Here is a 17,615-nt window from a genome sequence, read left to right as displayed (position 1 = left end):
GTGAAAGTAGGTCGCTTTCTATGAGAATGAGCTTGTTCTCAAAAAAACACTCATGAAAATCGGGATAGCACAAGGCTGTAATGTGCTGGCTATTAAAGCTTATGTCAACACCTTGACTATTGTGTGTAAACAATGATACTTTAATTCCCTCAAGCAGTCATAGTTCAAGTCTGAGACAACTACTGACTTTGGAGTAAAGGTTATTGTTTTACTAAGTGAAGGTTCAATGTAGAGCACACATTCATTATGCACAATAGTCTACGTACCTTCAACTAAATTGTGAAACACTCTCCTATTTTAATATTGAAATGAGTGGGGGAATGTTGGTGTTTATGCATTTTAATATTAAAATTAAAATATTAAGTGCATATGTTAGTGGGTATAAGTGGACAAAAATGTGGTCATTGTTGTGATGTAACTCTTGTAACCACTATTGTCATGATCTACCACTAATTCCACCCATTATTCTACCTCATTATACCTTATAATTTATGTAACCTTTGAGCTATTAATTTACCCAATATACTACTCATTATCTTCCTATTCATTGTAAGGAAGAATTTTCACCAATAAATAGTGATGTCTTCCTTTGGATTAAAAAGAAGATGAGATACAAGAGAAAGAGTGTAAAAAAAAAAAAGTGTTATACTGTGTATATTGAGTTAGTGTAGTGAAAGAAAGAGTTGAGACAAAAAGAAAATATTCTTAGTCTTCAACTATATTCACTATACAAACAAGAGAGTAATTATATGTTGAAGAATGTGTTCTTTTGTGGAGCTTTGGACTCTTCAACTAATCCGGAGTTGTTTGAGTTGTACGACGTTGTTGGGCTGTTGTATCCTGGAGGGGACAAGTCAAGAGTATTACTGCTGGATCAGTGTAGATTATGCCGCAGTAGGCTTGAATCTCCTTAAAGAGAGCGAGATATCCACGCCTCAGCCTAAAGAATTGTTTATTCATTTTTGTCATTTTATTTTCAATTGTAATTTATTGTATTTGTGGTATATTACACCGACACATGTACATTATGATTTAAAATAGGTATGGATACAAAATTATATATATGTGTGTGTGTGTTAAAATGGATATTGATTGAAAATAATCATGTGTTAAAATAAGCATATGTCATAATATAAAATTAATATTGGGATCCAAGAGTTAAAAATGAGGCTCATGCGTTAAAAATAGTATGGGTGGCAATGAGTTAGAACATAAGTATGAGTTTAAAATGGTGGAAATTACTTTCTTTTTTCCCCAATAAATCACAGATTCATTTAAATCAATGGAGGATCTAAGAAGAATTCATATATTCATTAAAATTTATAAAGACTCTGATACCATTATTAGATTTCTTTTTTAAGAGAAATGTGAATAATAAAACAGAAAATATGATTGAAAATTGTCCACTAATGTAATATTCCTATTACTCTTCATCATTATGTGTAAAAATACATGTAAGTATTAAAATTTTATTGGATTTAAATCCATAAATTAATTTGGACTATATTAAATTTAAGAAAATAGTCTAGATAATATGGTAATCCAAACCAAATAAATGAGTCACTAGATTCATACCACGTGTCAAAGTTATGTGGCAAACCAAGTCAAATTAAATGAGTCACTACAATCATGCCATGTGTCAAAGTTATGTGGCAATCTAAGTCAAATTAAATGAGCCACTAGAATTATACCATGTTGTGTCAAAGTTATGCGACAATTCAAGTCAAATTAAATGAGCCACTAGAATTATACCATGTTGTGTCAAAGTTATGCGACAATTCAAGTCAAATTAAATGAGCCACTAGAATTATACCATGTTGTGTCAAAGTTATGCGACAATTCAAGTCAAATTAAATGAGTTACTACAATCATGTTATATGCCAATTATGTGACAATTCAAGTCAAATTAAATGAGCCACTACAATCATGTCACGTGTGTATGTGACATATTTTGACCAATCAAATTAGAGCTTTTAACCAGGGAATATGATTAATCAGTTCAAACCGATCAATCAAATCGCACAATTACACTTCCTGCAACTATAAATAGGGGTCCTCTTTATTCTAATTAAAGGGAGAGTTTTTCGAGAACATGCTCTCTCGTGGATCAAGCACACATATTTCTCAATAAGCTACAAGTTCAAGTATTCAAGCACTTAAGTTCAAAATACAACTCAAGATCAAGACCACCAGATTCAAGAACATGCTCAAAGACCCTTGAAATCAAGTACAAATCAAGATCAAATTCACAACTCAAGATCATGATCACTATATTCAAGAACAAGCTCAAAAACCCTTGAATTCAAGTACAAGTCGATATCAAATCCACAACTCAAGATCAAGACCAGATTCAAGAACAACATCAAAAGCCCTTAAATTCAAGTACAAGTCGATATCAAATCCACAACTCAAGATCAAGACCACTAGATTCAAGAACAAGCTCAAAAACCATTGACACGTCGAGATCAAATCCATTAAATTCACAAGTCAAAGATCAAATCCGTCAAATTCAAGATCAAGCTCAAAGACACTTAAGTTTATATTCGAAAAGAAGAATCAGAGGATTTATAGAGATTGTAACACTCACTATATTTTGTTACTCCAATTTTTTTGTCTTGATTATTTATTTTTCTCGGCTCGAAAATTATTTGTTGTTTACAATACCTACACCTCCATTACCTCCTCATTATATTCCACACTCCTTAATATTTCCTACATTTCAAGGATTAATTGCATGTTTATGATTACCTTTTTGTATGCATACATGTAACACTATAAATTGAGGTCTTAAAGATTTGGGAGATACTCGAACACTTGAAAAAATAAGAAAAAAATTCATCTCTTATCTCTACATTTCTTATTTCAACATTACTATTACTTGTTTGCTTTTATTTTATAATACATTATTATCAACATGAATCTCTAATTCATTATCATCGTATGAAACAAGGGAAATTAAGTGTCAGTCTGTTGATAATAAGCTGAATTCTCCTGGACATGCCCAACTATTATTAACACTGTTTATCTCTTTTTATTTAATTCAGAAATATTACGTTAAGCCTTTTCGCAAGGAGAAAGCAATTATGCAAACAACTGTTGGTTTTTCTGTGGGGGATGTTTACCTGTCAATATTGACTTAATAAATTACCGGACCTTAAATTTGTCATCAAATTTCATTTGGACGCTCAAATTATGATGTGTTCTAATTAGACACATTTGGAGAGAAAAAATTGTGCATATTCTCAGAAGTCTATCAGATATTTAAGTTAACCACATAAAATTTATCATTTCCTTTAATTATACACATTCATCTCAATAACCTACAACTCCAGACACTATGCTATTTATTTGTTTGTTACTTTTTTTTTTTTATGGTTTATAGTTGATAGGTGTCATAAATATCATTACGATCTGTCAAGTGAAATTTTGTTCGGACCATTATGAAGAGTTTCATGCTAGGAAAGGAAGAAGCTGAGGAATACGAGCAAGGAGTCTGGCAATAGCAAGTGATGTTTGTGTGTTTGATAGTCTGGAAAAGTTCCCATCTTTCTTGCTCTGCAGGGTTCCCTTCTCCCTAATAATCCCTCCTGCTCCGGTCATCAGATTTGTGAATCTAGAATTTCTAGGGTTCACCGCTAAAAAAGAAGAAAAAAAATGTATTTAGCGAGAATTGATCCATGATCTGCACCATTTAGTCATCTTGTAGTATGGATGCCAACAAATAATATTATAAGTACTATTTCTAAAATTATATACATAAAATTCCTCATTAGGTTTATTCCACTTAATCATAGTAATTTTGATGGATGGAAGTGGACTAAGTATGGTATCTTTTTTTTTTTTTTGGTAAGGATGATAATATTATTAAGCGATTAAACTGGCGTAGGAGGCATGCTCCAATTAGAGTATGTTTCATCGTTTCCGGCCACAGTTGGGCCATTTGCCAATACATTGTAGACATTTATACTTACTAATTATTAAATAGTATATTTATAAGCTCTAATATATATTCTTAAATACGAATTATAGCTACATATATATCCATTAGAGATTTATTGCTATAATTTGTTTAATTACGAATTATAGCTACATATTTGTGGGAGGAGAGAGTCGAGCGAGACTAGGAAAGGGATGAGAGAGGCGAGCCACATCTGGGAGAGAGAGAGAAGAGAGATTGAATACATGTTGTATTCGTTGTATCAAGTTGTATCACGAATTCAATTGTAGAACTGGTTTGTATCAAAATGAATACAATTGTATAAAAATTATTGTATTTACCAACATATTAGGAGGAGAGGGGCGAGCGAGATCAGGAGATGGAGGAGAGAGGATGAATACATGTTGTATTCGTTGTATCATGAATACAATTGATACAAAATACAAATATAGACGTTGTCCGAATACAATTGATATAAAATACAAATCTTTCACCTATATTTGATTGAATACAATTGATACATAATACATTTGTCAGAGATGATGAATGCCTATTGTATTCGTAGTATCAAGTTTTATCACAAATACAGTTGGTACAAAATACAAATACATTTCATACATAATACAAAAATACAATAGTCGTATTATGTAGAATGTTTTTTGGGCTGCAGTTGTTTGAGAAGGAGAGAGAGAGAGGAGCGAAAGGGAGGAAGGAGGGAGAGAGAGAGAGAAGTGGGGTCTGGGGGGAATGGGAGGAGAAAGGCAAGGGAGAGAGGGAGAGAGGAGAGAGAAATTTGCTATAAAAACCTACATATAGCTACAATCTGTAATTATTTAAATTGTAGTGGTTTATTGTAAATACATATCACATGTTTGTCTTGTTGTGTAATTTTCCCTAGGAAAAACTGCATAGTAAAGCAATAGAGTATGTTATGTATTTATTATATATAACTCTAGTTTAATAAAATTATAATTCACAGCTATAATATCCATTTAATAGCTTTTTCATATTTAAAAGTGTATCTTCCAATTAATGTAGTAGTCGGATTAATTCTGGACATTGTATTTATCAATTATATCTATCTTTCCTATCTTATCTCTCCAAATCTATATATATATAAAGTTGAATGTAAGCAATTCTATGTGGCACCTCTCTATGGCTAGTATTCCTATTTATTTATTTTTCTCATTAAAAAAATTATTGAATAAGATAAAGAAATAAATATGTTAAATATATTAGTGGCAGTTATGTCGTTTTTAATATCCATAACTATAGCACATAAATATTAGAAATTAAAAGAGAAATAAATAATTGTTGAAAACCTATACGAGAGAATATCAAGAGTTTTCTCTAATATTTAAAATAGAGTAGATAATCACAAATCATTTCAAAAATATGGTAAAAGTCATTCACCAACTAATATTGATGTGTTCATTATTGATGGAGTAGTGGAAAAATTCATGGTTTGATTAGCTCCTTTCTCAATATTTCATTCCTTTTTATGATTTGTGTTTCAAACATCTTCTTTGTTTTAATTGTTTTTCATCCTTTCTTTACTTTTTAACTTTTCAGGAACATCAAACAAGTTTCACGAACATGCACGCATCAAAGAGAAAAAAATTCAATGACGTACCAAATAAATTTTAAAAAAAAGTCATGAAGGGAAGAAGGATAACAAGCAATGGAAAACAAAACAAAAACAACAAAAGCTCCTCGGAAGGAAATTTAGAGATGAAGAGAAGAGATCTCAGAATGGACAATATTTCGTCGGCTTTAGCGTAAAATAATAGTCAAATCATTGACGGTAAGCGTTAGATATATGAAAATTGGAATTAATTTTATGCAAGAGTTAATCTAATATCCTATATAGTATGATATTCTATATGATTGACTACAAATTGCACCATATTCTTTTCTTTTTTTAAAAAAGTAATCAAATTTATTAATAATAACTGAGCATATAATTTTGTGTTTAAAGCTTCAGGATAAAAAAAATAAAAAATCAAAATCAAAACCAAAAAAATGCAGAAATAAAATTATTAGGAATATTTTTAAAGTTATTAGAATTTAAAATAGGTTAAGAATCTTACGGTTCAAAATCATTATACAATTACAAATATATATACACATAAAAAGAAATTATTTATATTTAGCCTACAAAATAAAAAAAAATAATTGTTAAAATCAATAAAAATGGACACCTTAACTTTGTCACTTCTTGATGATCATAGAATATGATTTCTTTATGAAAAGAGAAAGAGAGAGTATCTCATGACTCTTCAAGATATTGATATAAGAAGAAAAGTCATGTAACAAATGTTCTCTTCATAAAAAAAAAAAATTAACAGGATGTTGCACTATAATGTTTTCTACCAGAAAATTTGTATTGTGAAACAAAAATTAAATCATACTGGTTGAAAAACTTATAGAAAAACTGATGAGTGATAAGAAGAATTATTTAAAGAAAGAATCAGTTTAATTATTAAATTAGGAAAAGTATAAGGAGAAATATATGTTGTCAATTATCATTTGAAAAGATCCTAAATTAGTTCTCACATTATTACTTTCCATCTTTATTCTTCTTCCGTTCTTTTTTTTAATTTTTTCTTTAATTTTTTTGTTTCATTTTTCCTTATATATCTTTAATTAATATTTGTTTTATTTTTTATTGTGATTTGAAAGGATCCTAAATTAGTGCTCACATTATTTCTTTCAATTTTCTATTCCTCTAATTTCGTTTTTTTGTAAATTTTGTTATTTATTTTTTCCGTTTTTTTCCCTTACTTACCACCTTTAATTAATGTTTGTTTTTTTTTATCTTTAATTATACTTTATATTCTTAGAAATAATGAATATATATATATACACATACATATATTAATTTTGGTGACACTTTTTAAATTTTAAAGACTAAAAGACAAAAATATCAATGGTAACCATATTTAATTTTGTTCATCAACAATCATAATAATTTTCTTACTTCCTTACCTTAATCTGATAATTAATGTCATTTATATCATTTCCTTAAATCACTTCTAATTTTTTTTTTAAAATTACTTTCTTTTATTTATCTATTACAAGAATTAGTTATTATAATCTTTGTAACAAATATATTAATATTTATTAATGTAATTCGATTTTATATTTTATAAATAAATTAGATCATCTTTTCTGCTAAAGATCTATACGATTATACCCATATCAAACACTAATAAAATTAAAAATAAAAATGATGACACTCTTCTTAATTCAAATAATTATTTAACTTTATAAAAAAAATACGTTTTTTCTTATAATTTTTTTTAAAAAAAATAATTTGCTCAAAAATTTTGTCTTGAAAGTTTTATCTATTTTGCATTTTTCCAATTTTAAATCATTTCATCATTAATGCTATTATTTTTCCTTAAATTACTTTTTTTCCTTCTTTGTTCTTTTTTACTTTCTTTTCATTATTTATTTTTAAAAATATTTAGTTTATTGGTATATAGGTTTTTTGAGTATTTTTTTTGTACTTCTATAAAAGAAAATTATGAATTATGCCTAATTTAAGAAAATAATTAATTAGGTGAATTCTTTTATTGAAATGGAAAACAAGATCTATTTTTTTTTCTCTTCTTAGATTACTTTAGGTTAACAATTATATATATATTTTTAAAATGAAATTATAAATTTAAAATTATTAGAAGTAGAATTTTCAATAAATAATGTATTCACAATTTCCTTATATGCATGAAATTGATTAAAATTCGTGAATACTTATTTATTGTCTATTTGGTTCTTCGATTGATTTTTAAATAATAATTAATTACTTCATGTATGAATGATATTGTGTTTGAATTAAAGTTAATTAGAAATGAACATGATATTGTATTAAAATCTTAATTTGGTAATTAGATTTTTTAAAATGTTATAACATTATTGTGTCAATTTTTTATTTTTTAAAAATAATTGATCGTTTTCTCTGATGTCAACTTAATGTGAAGATATTATTTCTTTTCTTAATTATTTTATTTAAGAGGAAACACAAATTTTGGCTCCGATCAAAATTGAATTTTCCTTTTTATTTCTACTTAATTTATAAAAAAAATTAAATTAAATTACAATTATACCGCGCGAAGCGCGGACAAGTTACCTAGTTAGTGTATAACCCCAAATTATTTTTCTTCTTCTAGTCTTCTAGGGATGATTCTTTTGAATTCTTTTCAAATTCAAACTTAATGACGCTGCACTTTCTTTCACTTTTTCTGATAAAGCGTCGTCATCATTGGCTCGAGATGATTCACGAAACTTCATTGTCAATCATGAGAGAGCTTTAAAGTTTAAGTTCAGATAACAAATGCATTAAACTGTTGCTAAAATTAGTGGGTGATCTTTTGAAAGATTGGATATATTCGACCAAACAAAACGTGTCAAAATTATTTAATAGTCTTACATTAATAAAATAGCTACCAGATACATATGGAAGAAAATTGTATTACATATTTTTTTTCAGCTCCACACAACAATATATATGTTGAATAGGTAAGATCCTTGCAGAGTTCCCGAACAGCATAGAGCTTGAAAACCTCGAATTCAATGAAGATTCAAGCAACAATGAACACTAGACTACTGGGAAAGTTGATGATTATGAGAAATATGGCGAAGCAGCACCGGAACAGTGACTTCCGGTGCGCTCAGCTGCGGGAGATGACCTTCGGTTGAGATGACTTCGACAATTGACTTCCCGCCCAGATTTCGGTGAATATATTCCGAAACTGCCACTGGTACGGCCAAATCCTTGGAACTCTGGATAATGTGACAAGGAACCGTAACACGAGAGAGAAAATGCCTTAAATCGAACGTAAAAATAGTACGAAAGACACTTAATGAGATATCTGGTCTCATGTTGAATAAAGTTCTGCTGAATTCTTGTACTGCCACTGAATCCATGTCGCCGCCAATTACTAGCGGCGCGAAACCATCGATCCATGACTTGTAGTTCGACTCCATCGCTTGACATAATTGATCGATATCTTCCTTTTCGAATCCTCCATAGTATTCATCTGAATTTATGAACCTATATATATAGAGAGAAAACATGTGTAGTTGTAATTCGATGTTGTTTTCCCATGATTCCATCCATACATTGTATACTCCCATCATTTCATTTTATATTACTTGGTCCTTATATTAAAAAGAAAATATTCCTTTTACCTATCTATTTTCAACGAATCAAGAAAGTTTTATTACCTTTTTCATCATATCGATATGTAAAAAATGCAATTTATAGTACTTTTCGTAACTTTTAATATCTAGATTTGTAGTTTAAAATATCGTAGTCAATAAATTGGGTTTTGAAAAGCGTAACATAACAATTAAAAGGGAACGGAGGGAGTATGAAGTACTTTTTTATATTCCCTTATATTAATGAGGTTCTTAACTACTTTACATTTCTTAGAAGAATAATTTGGGAATAATCAAAAGGAAATTAGTGGGAAGTAGTAGCATTTTACAATTTACTTAATATAGACTAGAAGGAGTACTAAACACTTCATCTAAGACTACACTAAATACATTAGAGACTTTGTTATTGTAAACCTTTCAAAAACATGTAAAATATTTTGAAAATATTGCAAATATGAATCAGATGTACATACGTAGTATTAATTTGAATCAAGTAAATGTATAAATTCTTTTAAACTACAATCAATTGAAATTATATATAAAAGAAAATATACTAACATTATATATAACTCAAATCTATTTGAATTTGTAGTATAATAACGTTCATGATCTCACCTTGGTGAAGCAGAAAGCAAGATGAGTTTGGAGAAGAGATCAGGACGAAATATGGAAGCAACAACACCAGTCATGGATGACAAAGAATGTCCCAAATATATGCAAGAATCAATTTGAAGTTCCTCTAAAATGGCAAGTAAATCATAGGCATAACCTTCAAGAGTAGCGTATCGTTCAAAATCGAAATAATCTGGATTAGTCGGACCAGAGCCCATGTTGTCATAAAGAACAACACGATAATCGTCGATTAAGTAAGGAACAAGATGTTTCCAAACAGATTGATCAGTGCCAAAACCATGACCAAGTACCATGGTCGTCTTGCCTGACCCAATAACTTTAACATTGTGAGCCTCTTCAACTACTCCCATCTCACTCTTCACATAACAAATTCACTTTGAAGTTTACTTATTCGCTCTACCTTCTTTCTTTAAACTTTGATTTTTGATAAACTTTTTTAGTCACTACCCCCTTCCTTCCAAGATATTTGTATTAATGTATGATTGGTCGTAGAATAAAGTTGTGGTGTGGAAACTAAAGTACTCCAAAAGGTATGCATATGCCATAATTATTTCCTTTTCAGATTCGCAAGCCACATAACTTGACTTTGGGTGGTTCGATACTGGGCTCACTCGAATCAATTTTTCAATTTTATTTGACTTGGAGCATCAAGGATCCTCCGACAAAATATTTTTGTCTTTTTTATTGTCCATAAACATGCCTCGAATAATGTTGTATTCCATGGCAATTTGAGGAAATAATAAAATTTCTTAACCACTTAAAAAATGAATAAGAAAAAAAAACAATATTTTCAAACTTCTTGTGGGTAACCAGTACCACTCGTAAAATAAACATAATTTTTGTAAATAAAAAAGTACAAAATCAATTGGTCGGCGTGCCTTCAATTTAAGACTCAACTCACGGAAAAAGGTTAAACTACATTGACAATAATATCTAGCTAGCTACACGAAGACATTTTCTTCATCACACAAATAAAGCAAACGATCCCCCAACCTACCAAATACATGTAAATGTCAACCATATATAATATCTATCCACGATGGTCCACCTCTTTTTTATGAGTACTTATTAATTCTACTTAACACTTCCTTCATTTCAATTTATATTGATATAAGTTTATTTGAGTATGAAGTTTAAGGAAGATTATTTTAAAAAAAAAAAAACTTATAATCTAACATTAGTCAAAAATGTTTGTGCAATTCTAAACCATCCCATTAAGGATAAAATGAGTAATTAAAATGAATTAATAGATATAAAAATACGTTGTTTTTTTGAAAAAGATTTAAAAAGTGACAGAAGGAAGGTTCCCGCATATAGAAAAACTTTTTCACATGCTTAACAAATGCAAGTAGACTTTTCTCTATGTCGGTAGCAATTATATAAATTGGAAAAGAGGCCAACACAATAATGATATCCCCATCCACTTTGTTGACCATGTATTGGTTTTATCATTTATGTATATTTTTATAATATTAATTTGGTTAATCTAAAGGGTTTGATCTTTAGAAAATTTTAGCATTCTTTTCATTTTAATTTATGTTGTATTTTTCGTTTTTCAAAAGTTATGTAACTATTTTTTAAAATTAAATTAAATTAGATTAATTTGGTATTTTAAAATCAAAATTTAAATATCATAAGTTACCATTCCTCTTATATCAATATGTCAAAAAATATATTCTAAAATATTAATTAAAACTCACATGATTTAAACCTCAAAAAGCAAAGAGTGTTGCATAATTTATTTGAGACATGGGGCGCATGCGATACCTGGGCTCCGGGAGGGGGAGATGTAAGAAAATGTACCAACTTGATCGAGTATTAAATTTATTATATTATAATTGGAGATTTTAAATCTAATATTTATTGAGATTTTTATAAAGTTTCACATAAAAATCTATACCTTTATACTTTACGACTTTACGTAAAGTACTCGAGTAAGCTACCATATACTCTGTCCGTCTCAATTCAGGTTTTTGATTGGGCATCAAATTTGGAAAAGAAATAAAGACTTCTAAAGGTTATGGTATAAAAAGGTCACAGAGAAATGCAAAATGAAGAACTGGAAAGGATACAATAAATTCACATTCTATAAATCTATTCACTCCAAAACTGTTTTCTTCACTCCGGTTAAATTACTACAAATACATAATGAACAACACTTTAGTGTACAGACATTTACTCGTCCTGATCTATATTCCTGATCCACTTGGTGGCCACCCATTTTTCTCCTCTTATTACTGGACAGCTACCGTGAAGTGAGGTCTGCATTAAAATTCAAACAAACATGAAAATCGCAAGGCCATGTATGAATAATGAAATTATGCATTACATTATGTTGATCATCCACTTCTTTGGTAATTTATATACTATGATTTACAATTAGTCGCACTGGAAGAAGTAAAAGGAAGACGAAGAGCATAATCTAATTGCATTAAGCAAACTAACATAGCAGCATTAGAATTTAGCAGCTACAGATGGCACGAAGTTTGCCTTGTATTCCAGCTAACCTATTGCGGATCAGCTCTTTGAAACAAAATTATTTACTGACTGATTACTCCTTTCTATATGTTATTGATTCTTACACCAAAATAACATCACAATGAACAATCAGAAAATACAAGTTGACAATGAATGCATTAGAATAGCTCACCAGATCAATTGTACCATTTGGAAGCAGTGAGTAGAATAGAAGTCCGTCCCCTCTGCGTGGCTTCACTTTCAAACCAATACACTTGCTGTAATCATAGTTACCATCCATGTTCTGTGCGCTCTGTAGATAAACCACAAAGGACCATGTACAAGTCAGGCATACAAAGAAAGGTAACGATCGGTAGAGAGAGAGAACAAAAGAGAGTAGAGAGGAACTCGATCTCACCTCAAAAGGGAACACAGTTTCCCCACCTTCTTCAACATCGGATAAATATAATAAGAAGGATGCAACCTAGATGAGATTAATGAAAGTTTAGTCCAGACAAGTGAAAGTAATCATTCCTTAATATTAAATGCCAGTGAAAAAATTCTCGACCAATGAATATGTCATGGTTAAAAGCGTAGTACAATCCCTGTAAACTTGCTCGACACATTTTCACCTGATGGTTCCAAGGTTGAAGTTAAGATCAGAAATTTTCCATGAAGAAAAGAAAAAAGTTGGACATAGAGGATGTCACATCAATGGCAAGATGATAAACCAACAGAACAATTATTGTCATCTTGATTATTGAAGAGAAATTAACTAGAGCAGTAATGGAGAACATAGTAACAATTGGATTTCTTTAGTCAAAAGATAAAACAATATTTTCAAACTGAAAAAAAACAGTAGACAGCATGTCAACATGCTTTGAAGACTTTCCATTAGGAGTGATATTTAAATTGTACAAATAAAGATGGTTTACACTTAAAGCATGCTTAATGACAAAAAAACTGCCCCCGTCTTTGAAAAGAATATTCCAATCTGAGATAAAGCAGCATATTTATTTATCAATTTTGTCATCTGACACATGCTAGAGAGAGTTCAGTAAGGTACTGCACAGAAGGACCAGCATCTGCAGTTTTGAGGTAAAGCGAGTAAAATGCCATATTAATAATGTGGAGTTGTAGCAACCGAATTCTGCTTATTTATGACATAGAACCCAATACTTAAATCAAACACATCAAAGCTTTCTATTCTAATTATATGTTATCCTGGGGAGAGGAGGATATTTATGAGTAACATGGAATCATGGATAAGCACAATATCATCATGCACAGATAATCAAATACTATAGTATTCCACCATCCATGATGCTGTTTTGTGTAAGATTTCAATTGAACTACAAGAGAAATAGTGAGTCAATTAGAAAAAATAGTACCACTGCCAAATTTAGTTCATACATACCCTTTGGCTCTTCTGAGGGCCATATTGAGCAGGATCGAAAGCATCATAATGTGACTGATATCTTTGCCCAATTTCATACCGCAAAACATTAAACGCCTGAAACACGTACAAGTTCACCGAAGAGCAAAGGTCAAATTATTCAGCTTGAAGAAAAATAATGACCAGAGGAATATAACACTTAGCATCGCCCTGAAGCAGAGAATCATTCAAAATCAGTAAGAAGCGATAAAGAGAAAATTGAGCTACAAACACACCAATGTTTATTAACCTACAATGATCAAGTTAGCAGATTGACAAGCTGTCAATTGTCACATGTATTTTAGGAACAAACATGTGTTATATATGTGGTTACATTGCAAAGCGAAATCCAGTAAAGAAATTGACCAAAGTATTCTGGAAAAACAGCTCAAAACCTCCATACCAGGCAGTTTCAGATGCTAATCAAAATGCAGATATTTTTTTTTTATGACCGCGGTGTCCGGACTAGCTTTCGCACAACTCGACTAATTCCACAGGTACCTGCCAACTCCCACCAGCAACAGGTACCTAGTTACCTAGTAACTCTGTCCACCAGGGCTAGGACAAATGAAAAGAATCAACTAGTGTTTTTTGTCTCTTAGAACTGCAAACTTGACCCATTGACTCATGGTTTTGTCCTTTGAAAAACAATCTCTTGTTAGAAGCAGTGTATCCACACCATTATGAGATCTATGATCACCTACGCTATACCATAATCTCTTGCATCTTAGCTACTTTAGAATAAACGGCCTCAAAAACACCTGCCAAATTCGGTAAACTGTCATCTGAATTTCATTGCATTACCATTCTGAATTCTTTTATTACTTCACCCTAGCCTGTAACTTAATAGGCATTATTCTGAACTTCAAATTTCAAATATCACTTCTCAGATTGACATGACGAATCAGTGTTTCAGTGAGAAGTATTGATCTTAGTATACAAAGGCTAAAATACTCCTTATCAAAATGAAAAATGAGGTCCACTTCTTCTTTTAGGTTCTTCAGTACATCACTTGATAACATAAGATTACTTCAAAAGCTAAATTGGACCCATTTCTTTTAAATTCTCAAAGCTATCAGAAATAAACATTTTAATCTTTTTCTTGGTATATGCTCTTTTAAGAATTAAATAAATTGAAGTTCACATGATTTATTCTATGCCAATCAAACGAGAAGTTTATACTATAATTTTATTATGATATCTAACTAGTTTCAAAATCACGATCATCTTTTTTTTTTTTCAAATACTAGCACTACACAAATGATGCCAACTAAACTAGGATGCAGAGTAACGACAGTTTTGCTGGTGCACTGGGCAAGATAGGTGGGGTAGTCGTTTGGATGGGGCTTTTTTGGGTTTCGGGGGGGGATTTAGAAGGATTTTCTTCCAAAATTATGTCGCTTATCAGATCTATAATATCTAAGACATGGAAGCAAAACCAAAGACTACATGTGGTGAGATGAGCTTAATGCATTTTTGATTTTTTTTTTATAAGCAGTACTTATGAGCTTAATGCATTTTATTTAAGATATAAATGTTAATGAACTTTACCTCACCATGTGTCTTGGGGATCATTGTCGCTCTTGCAATTTTCTCCTCAATAAGATCCAAGATTCCAGTTTTGTCTTCTGATGCACTAATAAACGTGCCAGAACTGAAGAAATTGACAAGAAAATGTAAATCTCATGCACGGTATGTAGTTTCTTGTCAAAGATACTAACACATGAAGCGCAAAGTTCTATCATATTCTTATATTTAGGAGCAAATCACAAGAAATTAGAGACAAGTCATTCAAACTTTAAAAAGAACAAATCACAAGTGGTTTGAACATCATGAATTCACTCCGTCTTCCAAAACAAGATGATAAATGAACACACACCATATATTCAGTGACCTAGTTTAGCAGAAATGGGAAGGAGAAGTCATGTTTGAATTGATTATCATTTAGATCTTCTTGACATTTTCAAATAACTTTTGGAAAAAATTATCTAATTAATAAGAATCTGATCACTCTGAAATTAAGACAATGTAAAGACTTAAATAAAGGTCTTGGAGTGTTCATGTTCAACATTGATAGAAAGTTGCCTGATAGATACTGATTGACAAAAATGAGGGTTATAGAGTCGCATATACCTCGTTCTAATTCCTTTGGTGGTCTCTTCTGTTTCTCCTTTGCGAAGAGCCAAGGATGATGGTTCCAAACTTGCCTTTGCTATCTTAATTATGCCCTGGCATTGTTCTATAGATGCAAAATTGGGAAAGTATAATGCACGAGGGAACCAGCTTAAAACCTACCCAAAGAATGTAAATATATTTACAGGGAAATTCAATATAAGACCTTAATAATAGTTAGACATAAAAAACCCTCATAGAGTTGATAAGTATACAATGATTTAAATAATTACAAGTTTAGCAACATAGATTTAAGTTATAAAACAAGTTAACATTGTATCTTGCCAGCTATTGCAGAGATGTGACCTAAGTACATACATGATGCGTTTGAGTCAAAGGCAACAATATCAGACCTTGTTAAGGGTGACTTATCAAACTGTATTAGATTGGACCATGTAACTCCTTGATCAAATCCAATGAAAAGTGAAAATTTAGGAGGATATATATCAAATTGCTCTGCATGTCTGATAAACATTTCCTAGATGCTTCAGAATGCAAATTTACTAGCAAATAAGTTTGTAACTAACACATGGACAGAACTTGGGATTTCACTTGATGAAACAACCTCTGAGCTCTTGCCTGGTATCTATCTCATAGCCTATCTTTACATCAGCCCCTGAATGATGGAGCAAATGCAATTTTAAAACTTGATAGATACTACAATGCCAGTTTGAGCATTTTTCATCAACACATGTTACTTACTTCAAGCCCCTTTGTGCTAATTTGAGCTCAAAAGTTAGGGGACAATATTAGAAAAACATCTTAGACAAATATTCCTTATGGAAACTCTTTAAATAGAAAGCTATTTTACGAATTTGGCAATCAATTGACAACTGATTATACAGCAGAATATCCGGACACTTCAGTTCGCCCTGCTCAGAAACGAGAACTGAAATCCAAAACAAGGAGAATTGACAGTTTCGCAACTGAAACAAGAGAAACACACCTGAAAGGGGATGGAAGTGAAGGAATCATCTCCGGTCACACCGGTAGGCAAGGCATCAAAGTCCTTCTCCAGATCAACAGATTCAAGCACCCTCGACCTTACATTAGGTACATCCTACCAATTACCATACCCAAAAGTTCAATCAGCACATACATACAAACACCGCAGATCCAGATTTACAAAATTAGTAAGCACTACTAGTTTATTCCTACTACTTTGTAACAGCAATTGCAGACTTGGTACAAATTTACATGTTCAATTGCACCTACTGACCAAATAATGTATCTGTTCATTGAACCAAAAAACATGTAATTAAGAATAAGTAACGATTAGAAAATAGAAAGGACCTGCTGAGAGAAGAGAGCAGAAGCGAATAATCCGAGGAGGAAGAAGAAGAGACATAAGAGAAATACGGAAGGCAAGCCTAGGTTCCACCATCCCCCGAAGACTGATTTCCCTCTACTCTTCATTTTGAATGGAATCGCCGGGAAAAAAACAGCTACAGTTATTATTTCACAAAGTCCGGCGATCAAAGTCCGACGACCACTCACCTTTGACTTCTGTCGGGCGGTGGGATGTCTCGTGATTGTGGGTCAATTCTGATTCAACGGAACGTGATCTTCGTTTCCTAAAAGGGAAGCGCCTAGCACGTACAGTTTGAATATTAAGAAATTACAATTTAACCCATAATGTTTTACGAATTTGAATATCACTACTCAATTTGGGAAAAAAAAACAGTACTAATAATTAGGGGTAACCCATCGGTGGCCCCTTAAATTTGGCACGAAGTTTCACTTAGGCACCTTAAGTGGGCGATGTTCATTTTAGACACCTCATGTAGGGTCTCGCTGTGTCATTTTGACACTCTTTTG

General features: G+C 31.2%; 2 protein-coding genes across 2 annotated transcripts; both read right to left on the bottom strand.

Annotated features, from left to right (window-relative positions):
• Positions 1-8,398: 8,398 nt before the first annotated feature.
• Positions 8,399-10,394, bottom strand: LOC102593554 (probable esterase D14L). Its single transcript, XM_006364366.2, has 2 exons — positions 9,716-10,394; positions 8,399-8,993 (listed from the first exon to the last, which is right to left on the bottom strand). Exons 1-2 carry the CDS (start codon positions 10,081-10,083, stop codon positions 8,543-8,545), a joined length of 819 nt encoding a protein of 272 aa, XP_006364428.1. The 5' UTR covers positions 10,084-10,394; the 3' UTR covers positions 8,399-8,542.
• A 1,391-nt stretch (positions 10,395-11,785) lies between these two features.
• Positions 11,786-17,387, bottom strand: LOC102591988 (probable prolyl 4-hydroxylase 9). The gene is made up of 8 exons (XM_006364361.2): positions 17,091-17,387; positions 16,744-16,857; positions 15,759-15,916; positions 15,177-15,279; positions 13,608-13,703; positions 12,609-12,674; positions 12,384-12,503; positions 11,786-11,995 (listed from the first exon to the last, which is right to left on the bottom strand). The coding sequence occupies exons 1-8, from the start codon at positions 17,211-17,213 to the stop codon at positions 11,909-11,911; spliced, it is 867 nt and encodes a 288-aa protein (XP_006364423.1). The 5' UTR covers positions 17,214-17,387; the 3' UTR covers positions 11,786-11,908.
• Between the last annotated feature and the right edge of the window lie 228 nt (positions 17,388-17,615).

Source organism: Solanum tuberosum, unplaced genomic scaffold (genome assembly GCF_000226075.1).
Source record: "Solanum tuberosum cultivar DM 1-3 516 R44 unplaced genomic scaffold, SolTub_3.0 scf00490, whole genome shotgun sequence".
NCBI lineage: Eukaryota > Viridiplantae > Streptophyta > Magnoliopsida > Solanales > Solanaceae > Solanum > Solanum tuberosum.
This window is presented reverse-complemented; position numbering and strand designations above follow the sequence as displayed.